Consider the following 19,671-nt stretch of genomic DNA (forward strand, 5'->3'; position numbering starts at 1 on the left):
GGTCCATACTGTTCCAGTAGCAATTGTCCCAACATTTCTAAGTTCATAATTGTTCATATTTTCAGTTTGAATGCTTTATCCTGTTTAATTTCATTCTGTCATGCAGTCTCATCTTATTCTTGTATATATATTTCTCCAGTGTTTGTGGATTTTCTGTAAAGAACAAATTCCTTCCTGCTCGGTCCATACTGTTCCAGTAGCAAGCATGTTGTCAAACTGTTTCTTTCACTTTTCACTGTAATCTCTTTGCTTATATTTCAAGATAGCAAGTAATAATAAATAAATAAATTCATAAGATGATAATATTACATCTTGCATGGGATTATCTGCTTTCATCACCCTCTGAGCTAGATGATTTGTTTCCCAAGAATGTGTCTATGCAGCTGTTTCATCGTTTAAAATGCATGGTACCTTGTTCTTAAGCCAGATCAACTTGAAAGTGGTTTTAGCAAGTGCCTTTACTTGTGTCTTAAAACCAGCTATTCCTAATCTTTTGTAGCTTCAGTTGGTTTGCTTACAGTTTTCAAATTACATTACATTACATTACATTACAATGAGGTGACTTACTGAGCTAAGAGTAAACTGTAACAATAAACTATAAACAGTAACTTTCTAGATAGTTGTCTAGGAAATCTATAGTTACATTATAGAAAGCTGTTTCATTATCCAAGTTACTAAACTTAGGTGCTTTTGAGGGGGCAGGGTGGAGTTGTTAGGGTTTTTTTGTTTGTTTGTTTGATTGGTTTGTTTTTGTTTTATTATTTGTTTGGGTTTGGGATTCTTGAGTTGTTTTTTTTTAAGTGTCTAATTTTAAAATCCATTTGTTAGCTCCTGTATATCGCTGCCAGATTTATTTTTACCAGTAGAGATCCTGTGTTAGTTAGCAGGCACTGCTAGTAGTTCTTTTCTAAAACCCTCTAGGACAGGTATAACATTTATGTTCTGTGAGTTTTCAGCCAATTCTTTTGGCTTGACTTTCTTAATTTGATAGCAGCGTTTGAACTGTCCTGATTTTTGTCTAATGTGCACTAAGAGCCCAAAAAGTCTTGTGTCCTGGGCTGCATCAAAAATAGCATAGGCAGCAGGTCAAGGGAGGTGGTTCTGCCACTCTGCATGGCCCCTGTAACACTCCATGTGGAATACTGCATCCAGCTCTGGGCCACTCAGGACAGGAAAGACATGGATCTGCTGGAATGACTCCAGAGGAGAGTCACAAAAACGATGACAGGGCTGGAGCACCTCTCCTGTTAGGAAAGGCTGAGAGTGTTGGGATTGTTCAGCCTGGAGAAGGCTCACAAGAGCTGACATCAGCCTTCCAGTGCTTACAGGGAGTTTGTAAAAAAGGTAAAAAAGGTGGGACACAAACTTTTTAGTAGGGCCTGTAGTGATAGGACAAGGGTTATTGGTTTTAAACTAAAGGACAGATTCTGACTACACATAAGGAAGGTTTTTTGGTTTGGGTTTTGTTGTTTTTTTGTTTTGTTTTTGTTTTTGTTTTTAATTATGAGGGTGTTGGCACACTGGAACAGGTTGTGTAGGGTAGTAGAAATGCCCCATGCCTGGAAATATTCAAGGTCAGGTTGGATGGGGCTCTGAGCAAGTTGAGTTGAAGATGTCCCTGCTCATTGCAGGGGGATTGGACAAGATAGCTTTTAAAGGTCCTGTCCAACCCAAACTAATCCATGATTCTGTTTTAAGTATCCAGGTCCATGTTTAGCTTTATCAGTATGATTTTTTTCGCTCTTTAATTTTTATCTCCAAAATTACTTTATATGTATAAACATCCTCGACTGTGTAGCTACAGTTTCTTTTAGGACAGTGTTCAGGTCTTTGCCCTAATGCAGGGTAATCAGCACTGTATTGCTTATGCTGCTGACATTCACTAGCTGAGGTGAAAAAATACATCATGCATTGTATAATCTGTACTATTCTGAGTTGAGGATTCAGGAACTTGAGGTTTTATTGTTTAAAAATTGTGTTCAGGTATGAACATTAAAATTCTTATTCATATAAATATATAGCAAATATTTTTTCTTACAGGAATGTGAGATTTAGAAGGCTGTACTGTGAAACCAGTTTTAGGAGGATAGGAAATTCAGTGTCTCTGTAGTTTGTCTCCTTATGGTTAGAGAGTAATTGATTCCAGGAAATCAAAAGCCACAAGTCTGTCTGCATTTCTTGTCAGTTATGAGGGAAAATACTTTTTGGTGTGTTTTGGTTTTTAAACAAAAGCTGACATTTGAATGTAGACTCTTACTGTGCAGTATTTCTAATACTGCAGAGAAGGCACATAACTTCTGAGGTGTTTGAAGACTTTATATTTAGGTATCTGAAAGAACCCTGGCCATTGATAGTGCAAGTTAAAGAGTTTACTTCCATTCCTTGAATCAGGAGATCTGGGAGGAAAGCAATTTAAAATGGCAGCTAAACGGAGCTTTTTAGCCAAAGTATAATACTCAACAAGTTTGATTACCTATAACCTTTTTGCCTTTGTGACCTGTTTAATTTTATTGTGTTTTCTTTCTTGTAATTGCAGTTATTGCACAGCTGAGACAAAAGCTTGAAAAATTACAGGGCAGCAAACTTCCAGAAAGTTTTAGAGTTCCATATGATCCTGGGCTAAGAGCAGGAGCACTGGTGGTGAGTATATTCTGACTTTCTACAAATAATTTTATAAAATAATTTATTTGCAAGTATGTGTCACTTAGTAAAAAGTTTGTTAATATGTCAAAAGGTCATATTTCTGTGTGAATACAGTGACTCCATAGACATTGCATAGACTCCATAGGTTTTGGTTCCCAGAGTTAATATTATTTTTCTGAATGTAATAACATGCCACCATGTGCTAAAAAAATTACAACAATCCATGAAATTCTAATCATTAAATGACAACTATACTTTTTTCCATAAATAACTGTATAAAACTTTTATCTGATTCAGGGGCTGTGGGATATTCAGTTTCCATTCTTCCAGTTACTTTTTCTGTTTTACCCTGATTCAGATCTGTCACTAAAGTTTGGGCCCAGACCTTCATCATACTGGCAAAAACATCTACCTCAGCTATTTCTGATTTTTCAGTATCTCTGTGTTGGTTTTGTTAGAAAGTACATTATGATTTTTTTAGAAATACATTAAGAAACACTTGGGTTTTTCTGTATTGCTGCCTTCAGTTTTGTGGTGAGATTGCAATTGTGTATGTTGACTCAGAGTTAAAAAAAGATTCATAGATCAGCAGATGTGTAGTGAGAGGAAACTGGATCATGCATCTAAAATGCAATGTGAGGTCTGGGTAAAGAAGCACAGTCAAGATACTTGGACTCACTTCATGTGCAGCAAGGACCCTACAAGGAAAGAACCTCTTAATTTTCTCCTAGCTAAGGACAGACAAACCATCAGATTTTCAGCTCAGAAGCCAATTCAGACATTTCTTATTCAGAAGTAATTTGTGATTTCTTAAATGCTATTTTCTTGTTAGTATTTTGTATATTCTCTTCCTTTATTTTTTGGGGTTTTTTTGGTACAGAAATCATCAACAGCTTGACAGAAAGTAGGTTTAAAAATAAACAAGATATCTCTGGATTTTCTAGTTTTCCTTCACTTAGGAAATATTCAGTCCTATCAGGACCTTCCTAGATGAATGAAACAGTAGATTTACGAATGTCCAAAAATCGATGGGTTAGCTTTTCTTTTTCCAAACCGTTTGAATAAAAACGTTTGGTAAAACAAACTAAGCTTTCATTTAATGTCCATTCTAACAAGTAGTGTTTGATCATAATCTTCAAAACCTAATTTTTTTGAAATCTAAACCAAATATTAGAAGCAAAATCTGAGTTTCTAATAAGTTCAAAGATTTTAAAAGTTCTTTAATTTTTGAAAATAAGGATGGTAAAAACTATTTTGTTTTAAACTGCAGGCTCAGAATTTCAGTAGATGAAACATGAATATACCAAAATACTCCTATATCATGAATTCTATATGCTCTGAAACACTGATATGCACTTGCTGCTTTTTCTTTTAATTTTAGATGGCTTTATTGTACATAATAATGTTCAACAATGAATCAGGAATTCCAGAACAGAAAGTAAAACATACTACAGTTGTCTTAGCCATAATAACTGAAAAAAACATTTGAAATACTGCAGTTTCAGTTCTGAATTTATCAGTATTGAAAATGTAATAAAACTAAATCGGGAATCTATTATATTATGAATGATTACATTAAATTAGTTTCAAAAATGCCATTTCCCCCATTAATTTGAACAATTTATTAAGGGAATCAAATCAAGCAATCTGGAATGTAGTTGCTAGAAGTCAGAAGGGTGAATGATATGGTAAATTGCATTGGACAATGATTATGTTCTGTTTTTGCAATGCATCTGTCAAAGTGCTGTTGTGAAAGTCCCTATTTTCCAGTTTTGTCAGAATCTCTATACCTGTGTCAAATTTGTCTGAAGCAAGCTAAATCCAGTTTTGGAGAGTCAAGATACACTTCTGCCTTTATCATGGACAGTAGTTATAAGTGGTGCAGGTTCAGGGAGGCTTTGTGTGGCAAGTGAACTCTGTCCTTTATATGTGCTTTCAGTGTGTTGCTTGTGGTATAGCTGAGTGGAAGCTGGTAAACTATTCTGTTAAAAAGGTTTCTTGGGTTGATGTTGGCATCAGGAAACAGTAAACATGTCTTTCACAGATAGAAAAATGTAAAGTAATGGCATCCAAGAAGAAGCCCCTCTGGCTTGAATTTAAATGTGCAGATCCAACAGCTCTGTCAAATGAAACCATAGGCATCATCTTCAAACATGGAGATGACCTCCGTCAGGACATGCTAATTTTACAGGTATGAAAGCTGAACCTTGTAAAGAATAACATTAATATTTTAAAATATTTTAAAATATTTTTAAATCATTTTGCTTTTCCAAAGTGTTTATACCTTGTCTTCACTGTCCATATGAAATGCAAGGTTGTCTTGTATTTAAAACTCTCTATGGCAAGGCTGACATCAACACTGGATCATCTTTGTCATACTGTGTTATGGATTAACTCTGGTGGGATGGAAAAAGAGGAAGAGTAAGAGCAAGAAAACTTGTGAGTTGAGCTAAAGGTTTAATAAGCAAAGAAGTGGAAGAACCAAGGAAGAAAACAAAACAAGTGGTGCTAAGGCAGTCACTCCATATCCCATATGTGGACCATTTCTCAACCAGCCCCTGCACAGAAGATGGTTAACCTCCATAACCCTTTGCTCCCTGTTTGATTGCTGAGCATGACATTGTTCACCATGGAGTATTTCTTGGGCTGGTTCAGATCATCTGCCTGGTTGTGTCCCCTCCCAATCTCTTGTGCACCCCAGTCTAGCCACAGTGAGGTGGGTGAGAAACTGGCAGCCTTGGCACTCAGCAGACACTGTTCAGCTGGGACACTGGGACAGCAGCGTGTTCCCAGCCCTGCTTTGGTCAGCCCTAAACCACAGCACAGTACAAGCTGCTCTGAAGAAAAGGAGCTTCATCCCAACCAGACACAGTGCATACTGTGTTTTCCTGCTATATGCCATACATATTTCACATTTTGGTGTTCTAGAGACAGAATCTTACTTAGTGCAAGATGGTCTGATTCTCTGATGAAGTGTTTTTATCATTTATTAATGCAATGGGTAAAGTTAAAAAATGAAAAATCAATTGCTAGTCACTCTAGTTTCAGACAACTGGTTTGTTAGGGCTTTTGGAGGTATTAATGGGGAAAGTTTGGCATGCTTACTAACACGTTCAATCTCACCTGATGTAGAAATCATACAATATATTAATTAATACTTTATAGAAGAGTAAAGATTTCCTGGTTGTAGAACAGATAAAGAAATATAAGCCCTGGTTTTATAACTGATTATCTTGAATGGCTGCACACTTTCAGTATTTATTTCTTGATCAAATAGCAAAATAAGTTTAGCCCCATCTTAGAAGTCTTAGAAACGTTATTTGTATGAGTAATCTGTAATGTTGAAATAATTTGAAATAGCTTAGCATATCTGTTTTATTTTACTAGATTCTTCGAATTATGGAATCCATTTGGGAAGCAGAATCCTTGGACCTCTGTTTGTTGCCATATGGTTGCATTTCTACAGGGAACAAAATAGGTATGTGATCACACTTACTGTGATTAGAAATTCAAAATACCATATTTACAGAAGATCTGGGTGAACTATTCTAGGATGTGCTGTAGTCCTGAGGTAAATAACACTTTATTACACTTTCTGTGAGCAGCCTTCAGGTGCATCTTGGCAGTGCTTTCTGCCCTTCCTTGAGCTGTAGCACAGCTGTTTACTGGCTGTGATTTCTGTGGAATGCCTTGGCTTTTGCTGCAAGCTCCTCTTTAATAACAATATCTAGTATGAAACATCAGTAAAAGTGAGTGACTTATTCAAGATGTATTTTAATGTGTTGATAGGAATAAAATAAAGAGCAAAACATTTCTATTTTTCCTGACCCAAAGCTTCATACACTACCTACACCACATAGAAGGAACAACATTATTTAACAGGTTACTCAGGTAATATTTCTCACTGGGCATTAATTCCTGCAGCAGAGATGATCAATTTTTCAGAACTTGTGGTGAAAGAAACCAAGTAAGAAATCCCAATAAAATTAAGATACTTTATAACTCTTTAATATACTTATGTAATGTACTTCCTCTCTAAAATCCATTGACATACAATTTTTTAACATCCTTTTGATTTCAGGATATCTCAACAATGCAGAAAACCCAAACTCACTGATAAAATACCTGGTAGCGTGACATAAGAAAGTTTCTTTTCTCCTAACATAAATGTTTTAAAATTGAATTATATTTATTGATAGAATTTTAATAATGAAGGAAATGGAAAATTGTACATCAAAATGCTAACTAACTATAAATATAAGGAAAGTCTGGGGGTTTCTCTTCTTTAGAGGTGTTAAACCTAATTTTTTAAGAGCTTTTTAGGATATGATTTAATTTTGTTTAAAATTATCTCAAGACAATGTAATGTATTGAACAAATTAAGGAAGAAGAAGGAATTCTGCCAGTGATTCTAGCATTTTCATACTTGGGTTACAGATTTCTGTTATTCTTTCATTAATTCTTAATTGATTCCCCATTCTTCTGTCTCAAGGAAATAATATTTGATTTTCCTATGGGCATGGGAGAGATGTAAGAATTTAGCACCTTTTTAGCACCACAGCAGGGGCATGGTTAATCATATTAACACTCCTGCTTGGTTTGCTGAGAATACCTGCAGCCTAAATTAGTAATGCCCAATGTGGCACACTTTGATGTAGAGCTTATGCTTGTTTGGAGCAGAACCAAAGAGTAGTGGCATGCAAATGTTCTTTCACAGTATTCACATGTGGTCTTCTTCCAGGCTGCTTCTTCCCTCCCTCTTAATACTTCCATGGAACTTGGGCAGTTTCTGTGTTGACACAAGGACAGTACCCCACTCTACACTGAGCACAGGGAAACAAGAGTATTAATACTGCAGTTTCTGTGTATTGACACAAGGACAGTACCCCACTCTACACTGAGCACAGGGAAACAAGTGTCTTACATCTGGGGATGGCACCACCACCATGAATAGAGCATTCTCAGTCTGTTAAAGACATTGCATCCAGTGCAGTTTGTAATTTTGGAAGCGTCTGTCCTCTCCACTTCTGCTTCCAAGCATACCTCTGTGGGATGAACTTTCTCTTCTCTGTGTCACTGGTAAAAGGTCATACTCTGCTCTCTCTCCCTTTGACATGTCCTGGCTCTGTGAGGCAGTTACCACTACTTACTGTGCAGCATCCCTGCTGAAATCAAGAGGTTCAAGCTGCCTCTTGGAAGAGTCACCACAGAGCCCCAGAAACACAATGCATGGTGCATTTCCTGCTGCACTCCCTCCCAGCTGAATGCAGCCCAGCTGAGAGCTGCTGTCCTTGGCACCTCCTGAGCCAGCTCTGCTCCCCCGCCATCAAGGAGCTGCTGGCCAGTAGAGGGAGATTTGTGAGCACAGGCAGGGGAAGCTTTTTCAGCAGCTGGAGCTCACACCTGGGAGAAAAACAACAGCTTGACAAGCAGAGATCAAAATACAAAACTTTTTGATTTGGGGGTCTTGGTGGTGGGTTTTGGAGGTCATATTCCACAGTAGTTTTATGGTCTTACATATCCAGGCCACTGTAAAGACAGAAGAAAATATCTCCAGGGGGTATTCAGCAAAGCTTTTTCAGCAGCTGGAATGGGAGCTGGAGCTCACACCCGGGAGAAAAACAACAGCTTGACAAGCAGAGATCAAAATACAAAGCTTTTTAATTTGGTGGTCTTGGTGGTGGGTTTTGAAGGCCATATTCCGCAGTAGTTTTATGGTCTTACATATCCAGGCCACTGTAAAGACAGAAGAAAATATCTCCAGGGGGTATTCAGCTATGAATTCAGCCATGCAGAGAAGGCAGGAAGAGATTGCTGTGTTGTTACTCTGTTACAGGAAAATTTGCACATAATTCAGTAATTGCAAAAGGGTGGGATTATGAATAGAAAGAAATTTATCTGGTTCAGACAGAGTTAAATTGAAACCATCTCAGAAGCTGCTTTGAATTGATTTGGAGAGAAATGGGTATTTTTGTTCGCTTGCTTATCTCTGAACTGGAGCTGAAGCTAGAAGACATTGTTGAAGTTGAACCAGAGGGAAAAAAAAATTTCCAATTACCAAATAAATTAAATTAAAATCTGACTTTCCCCCATATAGGCATGCCCAGGCTGGACTGCGTTTGCTAGTCTTGGCTACAGTGCAGGGTTGTTTCCCTCTGGCTTCCTCTCTGTCACATGCCATGCTGGCACGAACAGGACAAGGCCCTGTTTCTGCACCACATTGCTGTGAGGTGCCAGTGTGCCTTGGCAAGGGTTTGTTCAGTTTAGGGGCAGACCCCATGGCCCTGACAACCAGAGCTTCCACCAGCAATCCCACTGCTGTACCTCGCTGTGCACTGGTGTGTCTGAGCTTTCTGTGTAGATGCACACTTAAGCTTAATTTGATTTACTGCAGGAGGTACAGCTCTATTCCTCTGTCACAGCCCTGGCAATACTTGCACCCCTAGACTGCAGCAAAACGAAAGCTTTTCTTCAGCTCCTTGTATTTGTGAAGTTGGAGAGAAGCTGGGGAAACTGTGAGTTGGGATCAGGACAGGAATATTTCCTATTCTTCGGAAAAACCTTATGCAGTGACGAGTCCCCACTCATCATGTGATACATTAATTTTAAAAGAGGAGGAGTTTTGATGCCAGGCTCCTTATGAACTCTGGCTGATTTCAGGTGGAAATGAACAGGAGCCATTGCTCCTTGTCAAATAAATTTCTGCTCACAACCTATGAAGTTCTGCAGTGGGTTTTTAAACACAGTTTAAAATTTAATTTTGAAATTTTCTAATATGCTTTGATAAAAAAATTAATAACGTCTTCTAACCTTTTTCTTATTTTCTTAAGGAATGATCGAAATTGTGAAAGATGCTACAACAATTGCCAAAATTCAACAGAGTACAGTTGGGAACACTGGTGCATTTAAGGATGAAATACTAAACCAGTGGCTCAAGGAAAGATGCATGATTGAAGAGAAGGTAAGTTCTTTGAATTTTTAGGAAGGATTTTTAATTGCACCCTACTAATTTAGGAGCATTGAGCTGGTATGTTTGTGTTTGTTACTTGTGGGAGTTTGAAAAAGCCATTCATTTTCCCTGCACTCAGCTGCAGGTGTGTGTGATGAGCCTTTAGCATCCAGCTGGCAGCCAAGCTCCTTTATCAGTGGAAGTTAGAAGTGATACATGAGGAGCAGGTTGAGAGGATATCTAAGAACACTGAAAGGCAATGTGGTTTTAGAGGGTTCAGGTGCAGGTTTGGGTGTTCACAACTCCTTTCCTTGTGTACATCCACTGACCTACTACAGCTTTCTGCCACGTTTTCTTCCTCAGAATGTGTGAGCTGCTGTGTGCTGCTTTTCTGTGCTGAGGGATAGAGCCAGCACAGGGGGTGCAGTGCAGGGCTGTGATCTTCATCTCTGCTGTGCAGTGGTGTATTTTATAAGATAGTTTGCTGTCCTGGATTAGGGCAAATCTGGGAGAAAACACCCCCAGCGCACAAAAGGACATTTGCCTAACTGTTGATAGATACATTTCAACAGAAGGGTACATAACTTTGAGAATGATTGTATTTAGTGCCTAGCATTGAAGCATTTAACATCTCTAAGATTTATTTTTAGTTTCAGGCAGCTGTGGAAAGATTTGTTTACTCTTGTGCTGGATACTGTGTGGCAACCTTTGTACTTGGAATAGGAGACAGGCACAATGACAACATCATGATTACAGAAACAGGTGGGTTGTTTTTCTGAGAATTTCATAGATGTGCAGACTGTCTATACTTCACTAGATTTATGTTTCATTTTAATAAATAATGCATTTAACAATGCATGAAGAGACACAAACCAGTTCTGTCAGTGATGCTTACAAGGTCAAGTCTTCTGTAACACTGAAATTATTTTCACCCCAGTTTGCCTTCATACAGGCTGGAGATAAGTATCATTAATTATGCCATTATTTTCCAAGGAGCAAAAACTGAGTCATTAGAAATGTAAACTAAATTTTTTTTTACTGTCTACATCTAAGGTCTGAACACCAAAGAATTTTATAAAGCAGGCAGCTGTTCATCTATCTGATATGTGGCTGTGGTTCTCACAGTGTTCAGTGGAACTGAATTCTGTCAGAATCCAGATGTTGCTGGACTGTTTTCACTCCTGAGGAATGTAATTGCTTTGTGTACTGTTGTAAAATATTTTAGGAAATAAGTGTACATGGAGTGTATTTGTTTACCTACTAAAATTTGTGGGATGGTTATATCCTTCTGAAGAAACTCACAGGTTTTTTGTACTATAAATTTTGGGAGTTACTTCCGCAGCTGCACATTGTTTCATCCTTAATTTTACTTACCTATGGAAAGAACCCCTGAACAATTAGTACATATGGAGTAGTTTTATTTAGTCTATGGAATTCACTTTTAGTTTCATGATCTCTCTCACTTCATAATTAGTCTCTGGTTCTTACCAGATGGAAAATAGTTAGAAGGCTAGATATTTATTATTGATTATATTGAAGTTTTGTCAGTTGAAGGCTGGAGAGAAGAAGTACCCTGAAGGCAGAAATTAGCTAATTGAAGACTATAGTAAAAAAAGTTCAGCAGAAGCTCTTAAGGAAAAAATGACTAAGAAATGCTTTAATGTCCACATTATATATAATATAATGTGGTGTTGTTCCCACTGGTGGAACATGAGGCACAGGTCAACAGACAGGAAAACTGAGAAAGAAGTGTTGTTCTGTTGTAATCATGAGCAGGTTTGCCTCAGAGTCTTTAACAGGATCTGTCTTGAGCCTCAGGAGCAGAAGGATCTCAGTCTGAGAGGTCTGCAGAGATTCAGATTTGGTAGGCCAGGGGGACTTGAAAGCTGAATTTGGAATGTTTAAGGATATTCCACCTACAGATCACTGTGAAGTATCATCTTACATAATTCGATGTTTTATCTTTTTTTATAAAATGCCACTACTACAAATCTGTGTTTTTAAGTAACCATACTCTTGTATCCATTTCCCGAGTGCCAGTGAAAGTAATAAAGTGGAGAGTAACAGCACACTCCAGTCCTGTAGGTGTAGTGACCCTTAAAAGGAGAGGTTTTCATCGCTTTTGTGGGAACTGATGCCCTGCTGCTCTCTCAAAGCTATCCAAAGGATGACAAGGCAGACTTTGAACACACAGAGTGGTTTAGAAATCACTAGCGAAGGTCTGTGAGGAGAAAGCATGTTCTAGTCAATGACATTTGCCAAGGAGATGGGTAGTGCCAGAATCCCATGGGTATTTGAAACATTCCCCTCAAGCCTTTTCCTTGTAGTGATGCTGTGATTGTTACAGGTATGAGACACAAGCTTTCCTTGGTTGATTTTTGAAAAGCTGTAAGTGTATGTTTAGATAGTACAGCAGTTCTGACAGACTTTTAACAACTGCCAAAGATAAACAAAAAGTAATTTTGTTAAGAGGACAGAATTATTTATTTCCCCCAAAAAGAAAGAAAATAGTATTTTCTGCTGAATTTAAGAGTGATCATATGTACAAAAAAAAAGGGGTTGTAACTCCTGTGAATACACGCAAGTGTTATTAGTAGTGTATTGTATTTGTCTGAATGTTGCTTCTTCTTCTCTTTATGAAGGTAACCTTTTCCATATTGATTTTGGCCATATTCTTGGGAATTATAAAAGCTTCCTTGGAATTAATAAGGAGAGAGTTCCTTTTGTGCTGACTCCAGATTTTCTGTATGTTATGGGAACTTCCGGAAAGAAGACAAGTCTCCATTTCCACAAATTTCAGGTAAAAGAATGGGAATCTAGCTGCAAATCCATTAAGCAATGTTTTTTTTACCCTCTAAAACAAACATTAGTGCCTTGATTTTCAAAGATCGAGGCTCCTGGGTATTATCTTAATAAAATGTACTGAATCATAATATGATTCCAGGATATTTTAGACCCAGCTAAGAGAAAAATTATCTGTACAGTTATGGGAACTAGAATTCAAACATTCACAAAAGCACATTGAAAAGCTCATTAGGAGCAGACCAGATAAGCAATTCTTTCTTTGTTTCTTGTCTTGATTGAAAATACTTTGTGAAGGGCTTCAGTGTTTGTGCAATTAGAAGAAACTCATGGGTCTAAGCAGAACCTCTGTGGAGTATGAGCAGATGTGAGGCATTCATCAGCTGGCTTGGCCAGTGTTATTCCCTCCTGATTCTGCCCTTGAGTTCTGGGGCTTGGACTGCTGCGTCCGACTAAAAATCTGTAGTGACCCTAAGCTATCTCAAGTGGTGGTTTGTGAAGTGGATGGATAGATTCAGCTCTGAAAGAAATGGCATTTAAAATCTGTTCTGTTGCTTCTGTTTGAAACTGAGTGCTTTCAAACCAAGGGTGATTATTTGAGCTAGTTTAGAACCTGGTCAAAGAGGGAGTTTAGTATGCAGTTTCTATGTTTAATGAAATGAATGGGAGGATGGTTGGTCAAAAGTACATGTATGTCTGAGGTCTTTCTAGACTTTGAGTAAGGTTTCTGATTTAGGAAGAAGATTCCTTATAATATCAAAAGAAAAATTCTTCTGTAGAGTGAGTCAAAGTCAAAGCCTGAATTTCATGTTCTGGATTCCTTGTGGGTGAAATAGTCCCAGTATGGAGTCTGGTTTTCTAAGTACCTAAGGTTCTTCCTGGTGGATGATGACTATGTTCCTTTGAACACATATGCAGTTACTTCAGAATTTTGTCTCCATGTGTGGCTGCATCTCAGTGCTTTTACTCACTCATCCAAAAGTGAGTGTTCCCCATCTTGGAGCTGGTCACATCTGGCAGGCTTCCCTGCCAGGGATGGGGATCCATTTGCATCCTCTTGCAATTCCCACTTTATGATATACTTATATTAGGACAAATCTCATTGTGCACCAGAGACAATCAAAAGGGAGAGGCCATGTGTGGAGAGGACCCATGTGGAGAAGAACCAAAGATCTTTGGTTGAAGTCACTGCCCAAATTTCCAAAAATAATTAAAGAACCAGGCACAATCTTTGAATCTTCATTTTTTCCACTGCCTTTATCACAGTGGAAGTGTTTTGAAGGGGACTTGTAGATCAAAAGATGTTGGGGGGGGTTTGCCATGGGTTGGAACTATTGTGGGAAGGGAACTATTGTGGGATGGGAATGCTGAGCCCATGCTCTCAGGGAAGCCTGGAGCTGTGCTGTGTAGAGCAATGATGCTGTTGCTGCAGCTGTAGGTCATGTGCAGGTGTGAGTAACACCAGTCTCAGGTATGTCATTTCAAAGAAGACCTCTGTTCTGGAAGCAGAAAATAGTTAGAAGTATGAAAGTGTGCTAATGGAGAATTGAAAGGTGAGGTCTGCAATGAGATAAAATTGTTTTCATATATATGGATCATCCAGCTCTCTAGAGAGGATCTGACCTTTACTTCAGCAGCCCAAATACCAAAACCAATTGGAAATAAGTTTGGTCATAGCCTCTCTTCAAAACATCATGCCTCCATCATGGAGTCCTGGGTTTGACTAAATAAACTTTTTGTTCTTCTGGTACTAATTTCTAAGAACTGCTACCATCCCACTAATGCACAGTTTAGGAATGCTGTGATAGCACCGATGTCATTTCCATTAGTGTCCTTAGCCAGATAAAAGGTGATTAATGTGCTTTTACTGTTGTGAACTGTGATGGTGATATGAGACCTGGGCATTTTAAGTGACATGGTTTAGGCACAGACAACAATAATCTGACCAAAAAATGTAAGTTCATGTATAGTTCTGCTGCAATAGCTACTGTTTATATACAGCTATTGAAGTAGTACATTAAAAGTGTTTTCTGTCTCAAAGACCAGTAAATAATAAAATACTTCTATACAAATAAAAGAGTAACACAGAGCAAGATTTTTATCACATATTTTGCTATAAAAAATGTCTGGTTTAATTACATTAAAAAAAAATTCCAAAATTGTAGTTCCACTTTTCAGTTGACTTGTTTCATGATATTTCCTAATATTGAGGGATTCATTCAGTCTGCCTGCTGACTCATTCATGTATTAATGGTAAAGTCTCAGCATTTATCCTTCATTAATTTTTAAGAACACCTCTCATTATTTTGTACTTCCCTATATTAAAACAGTTTGTACTTCAGAAGACTCCTTTGTTTTTTACTGTCTTTGGTGTTTTTATTAATTTAATAATCTACTTTTAAAAAATTTAAAATTTTATTTCTTTGTTATTCACTGGATGTAGTCCATACAGATTGTTAGCTAGAGCTCATATTGCAGATGATGGAGAAGGTTAAAAGAACAAATAACTTTGACTAAAGTTCACTGCAGAAGAGTGAATTTATTTAATTACAAAATCTCATGTATTTGATTGTCAAAAGTGACAAAAAGTAGAAGGGTACCCAATTCATCACTGAGAAATAGTTATTTGGAGTATACTGTAAGGAAAGGGATGGCCTATGTAACAAAACTTGAACACTTTATATTATAAAAATACCTGGATTTTAGGATACTAATAGTAATTAGGACAGTTTCAGGCTTTCAAAATGTTTATTCTTTTTTATCCTGTTGGGCAAGGGGATTTTGGTTTCTCCTCAGCTCCTCATTTTGCCTATGGCTTTAGATGAGTTAGCAGCTTTCTTCTTAATCCCAGGGTAAACATGTACATGCCCTTGACACATACCTATTGTCTGGGCTATTTTTGGTTCTCGCCGCCTCTCTCAGAAGTGTAAAAAATTCCTTTTCTTGGAAGATACTAATGCAAAACCACATCCAGTTCCTGTCTGAATAAATAACTGTAACAGGCAGATGCAGATTTTTTAAGTATTTTGAATTCCTGGAAGGACTGCCTTTGAGATGCAGTGATACCAGGTTTTTCTTGACTGCATAATTGTTTTTCTGTCTCAGACACCCAAAGCAGTGAGATACATCATCCATACAGAAATGTAAAACCTTCTTTGATATAACTATAAAGACCTTTAATCTCTTTCAAGAGTAACAAAACACAGACTAACTCTTGTGACAAGATTTCTCTGTTTGAAGTTGATAATACATAAGTAAAATTTCCTTTTTTTATTTTTTCTCCTGCTATAATGGAAAGAAAATATTCCCTGTGATAAGGTGATGGTGTTTTCTGTTGTAAGCTGTGCTTTGGCCATTGCATTTAATCTTTTGCTGTGCTAGAACTAAACTGACACTGATGTTCATAAGGATGATATTTCAGAACAGAATTTATTTGTGAATAAAGATTTAAGCTCCCAGGCAATACTAAAAAAAGAAATTGTACAGGCAGATCTTCAATGTATCGTCTTCCTTCCTTAGTATTTTCCTAACCTGTCTAGTTGGGTGTCCTGGTGTTGCTGATGTAAACAGTGATAGATGTTAAGATTATTTGTGCACTTCTTCCTGTTTCAGAGAAGAAAAAAATATGTACCTTGTAAAAAATGCCCTGTGTTCTAGAGGGCTGTTGGGATTTGTTGGAAGTTTACATTAAAATACTTGGATTTCCCAAGTATTATTCAAAAGCTTAATATACAGCTGTTGAAAGGTTAAATTGAATAATTGAGTTAAAATTAGCATTGCTTCAGCTGTGGTTTAAATAATAACAACCTTCTTGGAAATATTTTTCATATTTTTACATTACTGCATTGCAGACCTAATTTCTAGTTGATTGATGATTGATGTCTTTGTTGCATTGTTCTTATTTCTGCTAGTAAATGAGTTATAAATTTAATATAAGAAGTAATAATTTCAGTTTATATATTAGTTGCTTAGCAGGAAATAATTATTTCTAAAGCATTGCATGTTTTTCCAAGCTGCAGAAATGTCATTCTTCTAAAAGTTCTGTTGTTAAGCACAGATTATTTATACATGGAAACGAAAAGGCTGTGAAAAACGCCTATGGAATCCAGAATGACAGTGCATAGTGATAGAAATCCTCCAGCAAGGCAGAGTGCCTGAAGACTAGGGCTGTCAGCTAGCAAAATTCCTTAAAACACCAAGGCTGGAAATCTTCCCTGTTAAATAATCCGTCACCACTGCACAGTTAATAGACATCTATAGAAAATTAAGAGCAATCCCCTGGAGGTGCTGCTTTGTTCAGTATCACTCGCCAGCCACAGTCTTTAAATAGGAACATCCCTACAGGAAAGGAAGACAGTGAATTATTGCTGTCTTTTTAACAGCCACAGAAAGGGGTTATATGGTAGCAAAATTCTTTTGAAATTCTGGTTAGGCTGAGGTTTTATGCTTTAGTAATTAATGCAGTATTAAGAGCTGTTGTACACCCAAAGAGTTCTTGTTGGCCCAAGCTGTGGTGAATGAAGTTACACTGAGCAGCAGGTGCAGGGGTTTGTGTCATGTTTTGACCCAGCTCAACGGCTCTCTTGGGTCTCCTGTCACTGACACTCGAGTGATTGAATGGCACTGGTTAATGAGAGTCCTGTGAAATTCCTACACCATCCCTCTCAATTAATCTCAATTAACAAAGAACTCTTCTCTCTCACAGGATGTATGTGTGAAGGCTTATTTAGCTCTCCGACACCACACAAACCTGCTGATCATCCTGTTCTCCATGATGCTGATGACTGGAATGCCTCAATTAACCAGCAAAGAAGATATTGAATATATCAGAGATGCACTGACAGTCGGGAAAAGTGAAGAAGATGCCAAAAAGCATTTTCTTGATCAGATAGAGGTTTGCAGGGATAAGGGCTGGACGGTGCAGTTTAACTGGTTTTTGCATCTTGTGCTTGGAATCAAACAAGGAGTAGAAAAGCATTCTGCTTAATATTTTATGTAAATTAACTGTGGGTGTGAATAGGAGGTTAGTGAACCTACATGTTATTTCTGAATTATGAATAAATGAGCAGTCAAAATTGCCTTTACTCTTCTGGCAGCTTAAATAGATCTTGTAAAAAGGCAAGGACTTATTTATGCCCCTCCAGAAGATCTTCCTGCAGATAAGATTGTTTTTTTCTATTTCTAATGACACTTCAAGTTGCTGGATTCTTTTAGTTCCTTTGCTGTTTTGGCTTGGATTTTTTTTCTTTGTTTTGCAATAATTTCAGATAAATATAAGGAGAAGGTTGAGTAAGATAACCTACAAACCCCCTATGACCTTAATTGTTTGTGAGGGTCAAGCCCTTCAAAACCAGAAGAATTTATATAAAATCTATGGTTATAGTGAAGTCTCTGTAGACAACCCATATGTGTCTCAGGATGGTTTGGACATGAGTGTTCTTCCTCTGCATCCTTCTCTTTTGTCCCTTCCTCAACATTTTGTCTTTTCTGGATTTTTAATATGTTGTCAGTAGAAAGGAGCTTTGGCTCTGCCATTGGAGGAATTGCCTTACTGTTACTGTCACCTCCTGACACAGAAAACCAATCCTGGCTGCCAGGAGAACTTTATAGTTACTGGCAAGTTCCTCAGACTTGAACATGAATTCTGAACATTGAATTTTGAAAGATTTTTTACTGCACTTTTTAGTGGGTAACATCTATATTATATTACAGATTATATTCTTAGTGTAAAGTTATTAAAATTCCACCTGTATAGGAAAAGCTTTGTAGAAAAAGCAATGGTACTTCCTTATCCCTCAGAGAAAACTCCTTATCTAAGAGTAATTGACATTTTACCAAATATCTGAGAAACCCAAAGTTATTTATTCCTTGGTGATATATTTTCAGGATATACCTAGAAGGAATTAAATGTAATCTTTGAAGTTGTGTATATTTTGCTATTTATTTTTAAATTCCTGAAGAAACAATACTACTGAAAAGCTATTTATGAAAAAAAAACCCAACAAAAAACCCCTTGTCTTTAATTTCAATATTTAAACTTAAAAGAGGAAAAAATGGGCAGTGTTAAGTAGAATTTTAACTCTCTACTGTAGATTGCCTGCAAATCAAGTCCGCCTATGGTAGGAAAGGAAAAATACATGTAGCCTGAATTAATCTTTGACTTGAATTATTATGGTGTATTTCTTGTTAATTGATTTTTTACCAAAGAGAGAAGATGGCTTATAATATTGCTTTTTTGCACTTGTGCCCATGTAATTTCTTCCTTCATTGTAGTGTTACATGGGCTTTGCATTACATATAAATGATTAACTGAATTTTAAAATTCTGATATCATTTGCTTTGATCATTTCACAGAACTGTTATGATTTTAACTACTGTTACTACTGAGTGCATTCTTGAAGGATTTTTAATAAATGTACTGTAATTGGTGTCTCAGTTATGAGATGTAGCCAATCTATTCTTGAAATGTAGATGTTTAATTGTTTACTGTGCACAAGTATTTTTGATGTAAATGGTAAACTCCAGTTAAGGAAATCTCTAAGGTTAAAATGTAGACTATTTTGTTATTCTGTTACATTATAATTCTGTGCAAGATAGGCTTTAGATCATACTAAAATATAAACTAAATGGAGAATATTGTCTGTAAAATGATATTTTTAGATTTATATTTTATAGATCTGAAATAAATTGATATGTTCTATTAATTTGATTATTATTCATGAATAAGCAGCTTAGCCCAAAATACATGTAAATATTTTTACCCAGTTTCTTAAAGAATACCTAATCTCAGTAAGAAATCATATTCAAAGTCCCACTCCAAGGAATTGTTTTAGTTCCATATTAATAACTCTGTATGATGTCAGATATATTGAAATGTAATTGTCTATAGTATTAGAATTGCAATTATTATAATTGTAAAATGTGAATCGAATATTGCCACTTTCGAAGAGCACTTTATTCATTCCTGGTTTCTTCTATGAAGAAAAATCTGAAGATTTTATTAAGTTCCTAGTTTTAAAAAATAAGTAGATCTAATGCTAAATTTAACTCTAGCATGGGGAAATAAATGCTAATCATAACTTCAAGGGAAATAGCACTCTTAAAGCAGCCTCTATTTGCAGGAAAAGGTCTACAAGAGATCTGCACCCAGAAGAAAGTAGTTTAGTCCTGCACTAAACTTACATTGATGATTTTTATCAGCATTTTACAATGTATATTGAATTGAGCAGTTTACAATGCTATATTGAATTGTGTTTATTGCAGGCACCTGAAACACC

General features: G+C 36.9%; 1 protein-coding gene across 3 annotated transcripts in view; it reads left to right on the forward strand.

Moving 5' to 3' along the window:
* PIK3CG (phosphatidylinositol-4,5-bisphosphate 3-kinase catalytic subunit gamma) overlaps positions 1 to 19,098 on the forward strand; it is a 33,217-nt gene extending 14,119 nt beyond the window's left edge. For all 3 annotated transcript variants that reach the window (XM_039723730.1, XM_039723733.1, XM_039723731.1), the window contains exons 5-11: positions 2,537 to 2,640; positions 4,688 to 4,834; positions 6,031 to 6,121; positions 9,474 to 9,604; positions 10,243 to 10,354; positions 12,235 to 12,392; positions 17,100 to 19,098. In XM_039723730.1, coding sequence (XP_039579664.1) covers positions 2,537 to 2,640; positions 4,688 to 4,834; positions 6,031 to 6,121; positions 9,474 to 9,604; positions 10,243 to 10,354; positions 12,235 to 12,392; positions 17,100 to 17,381 — 1,025 coding nt within the window. In that variant the 3' untranslated portion in view covers positions 17,382 to 19,098. The remainder of the gene's footprint in view (positions 1 to 2,536; positions 2,641 to 4,687; positions 4,835 to 6,030; positions 6,122 to 9,473; positions 9,605 to 10,242; positions 10,355 to 12,234; positions 12,393 to 17,099) is intronic.
* Positions 19,099 to 19,671: the final 573 nt, after the last annotated feature.

Source organism: Passer montanus, unplaced genomic scaffold (assembly GCF_014805655.1).
Source record: "Passer montanus isolate IOZ18808 unplaced genomic scaffold, ASM1480565v1 scaffold50, whole genome shotgun sequence".
NCBI classification, from domain to species: Eukaryota; Metazoa; Chordata; class Aves; order Passeriformes; family Passeridae; genus Passer; species Passer montanus.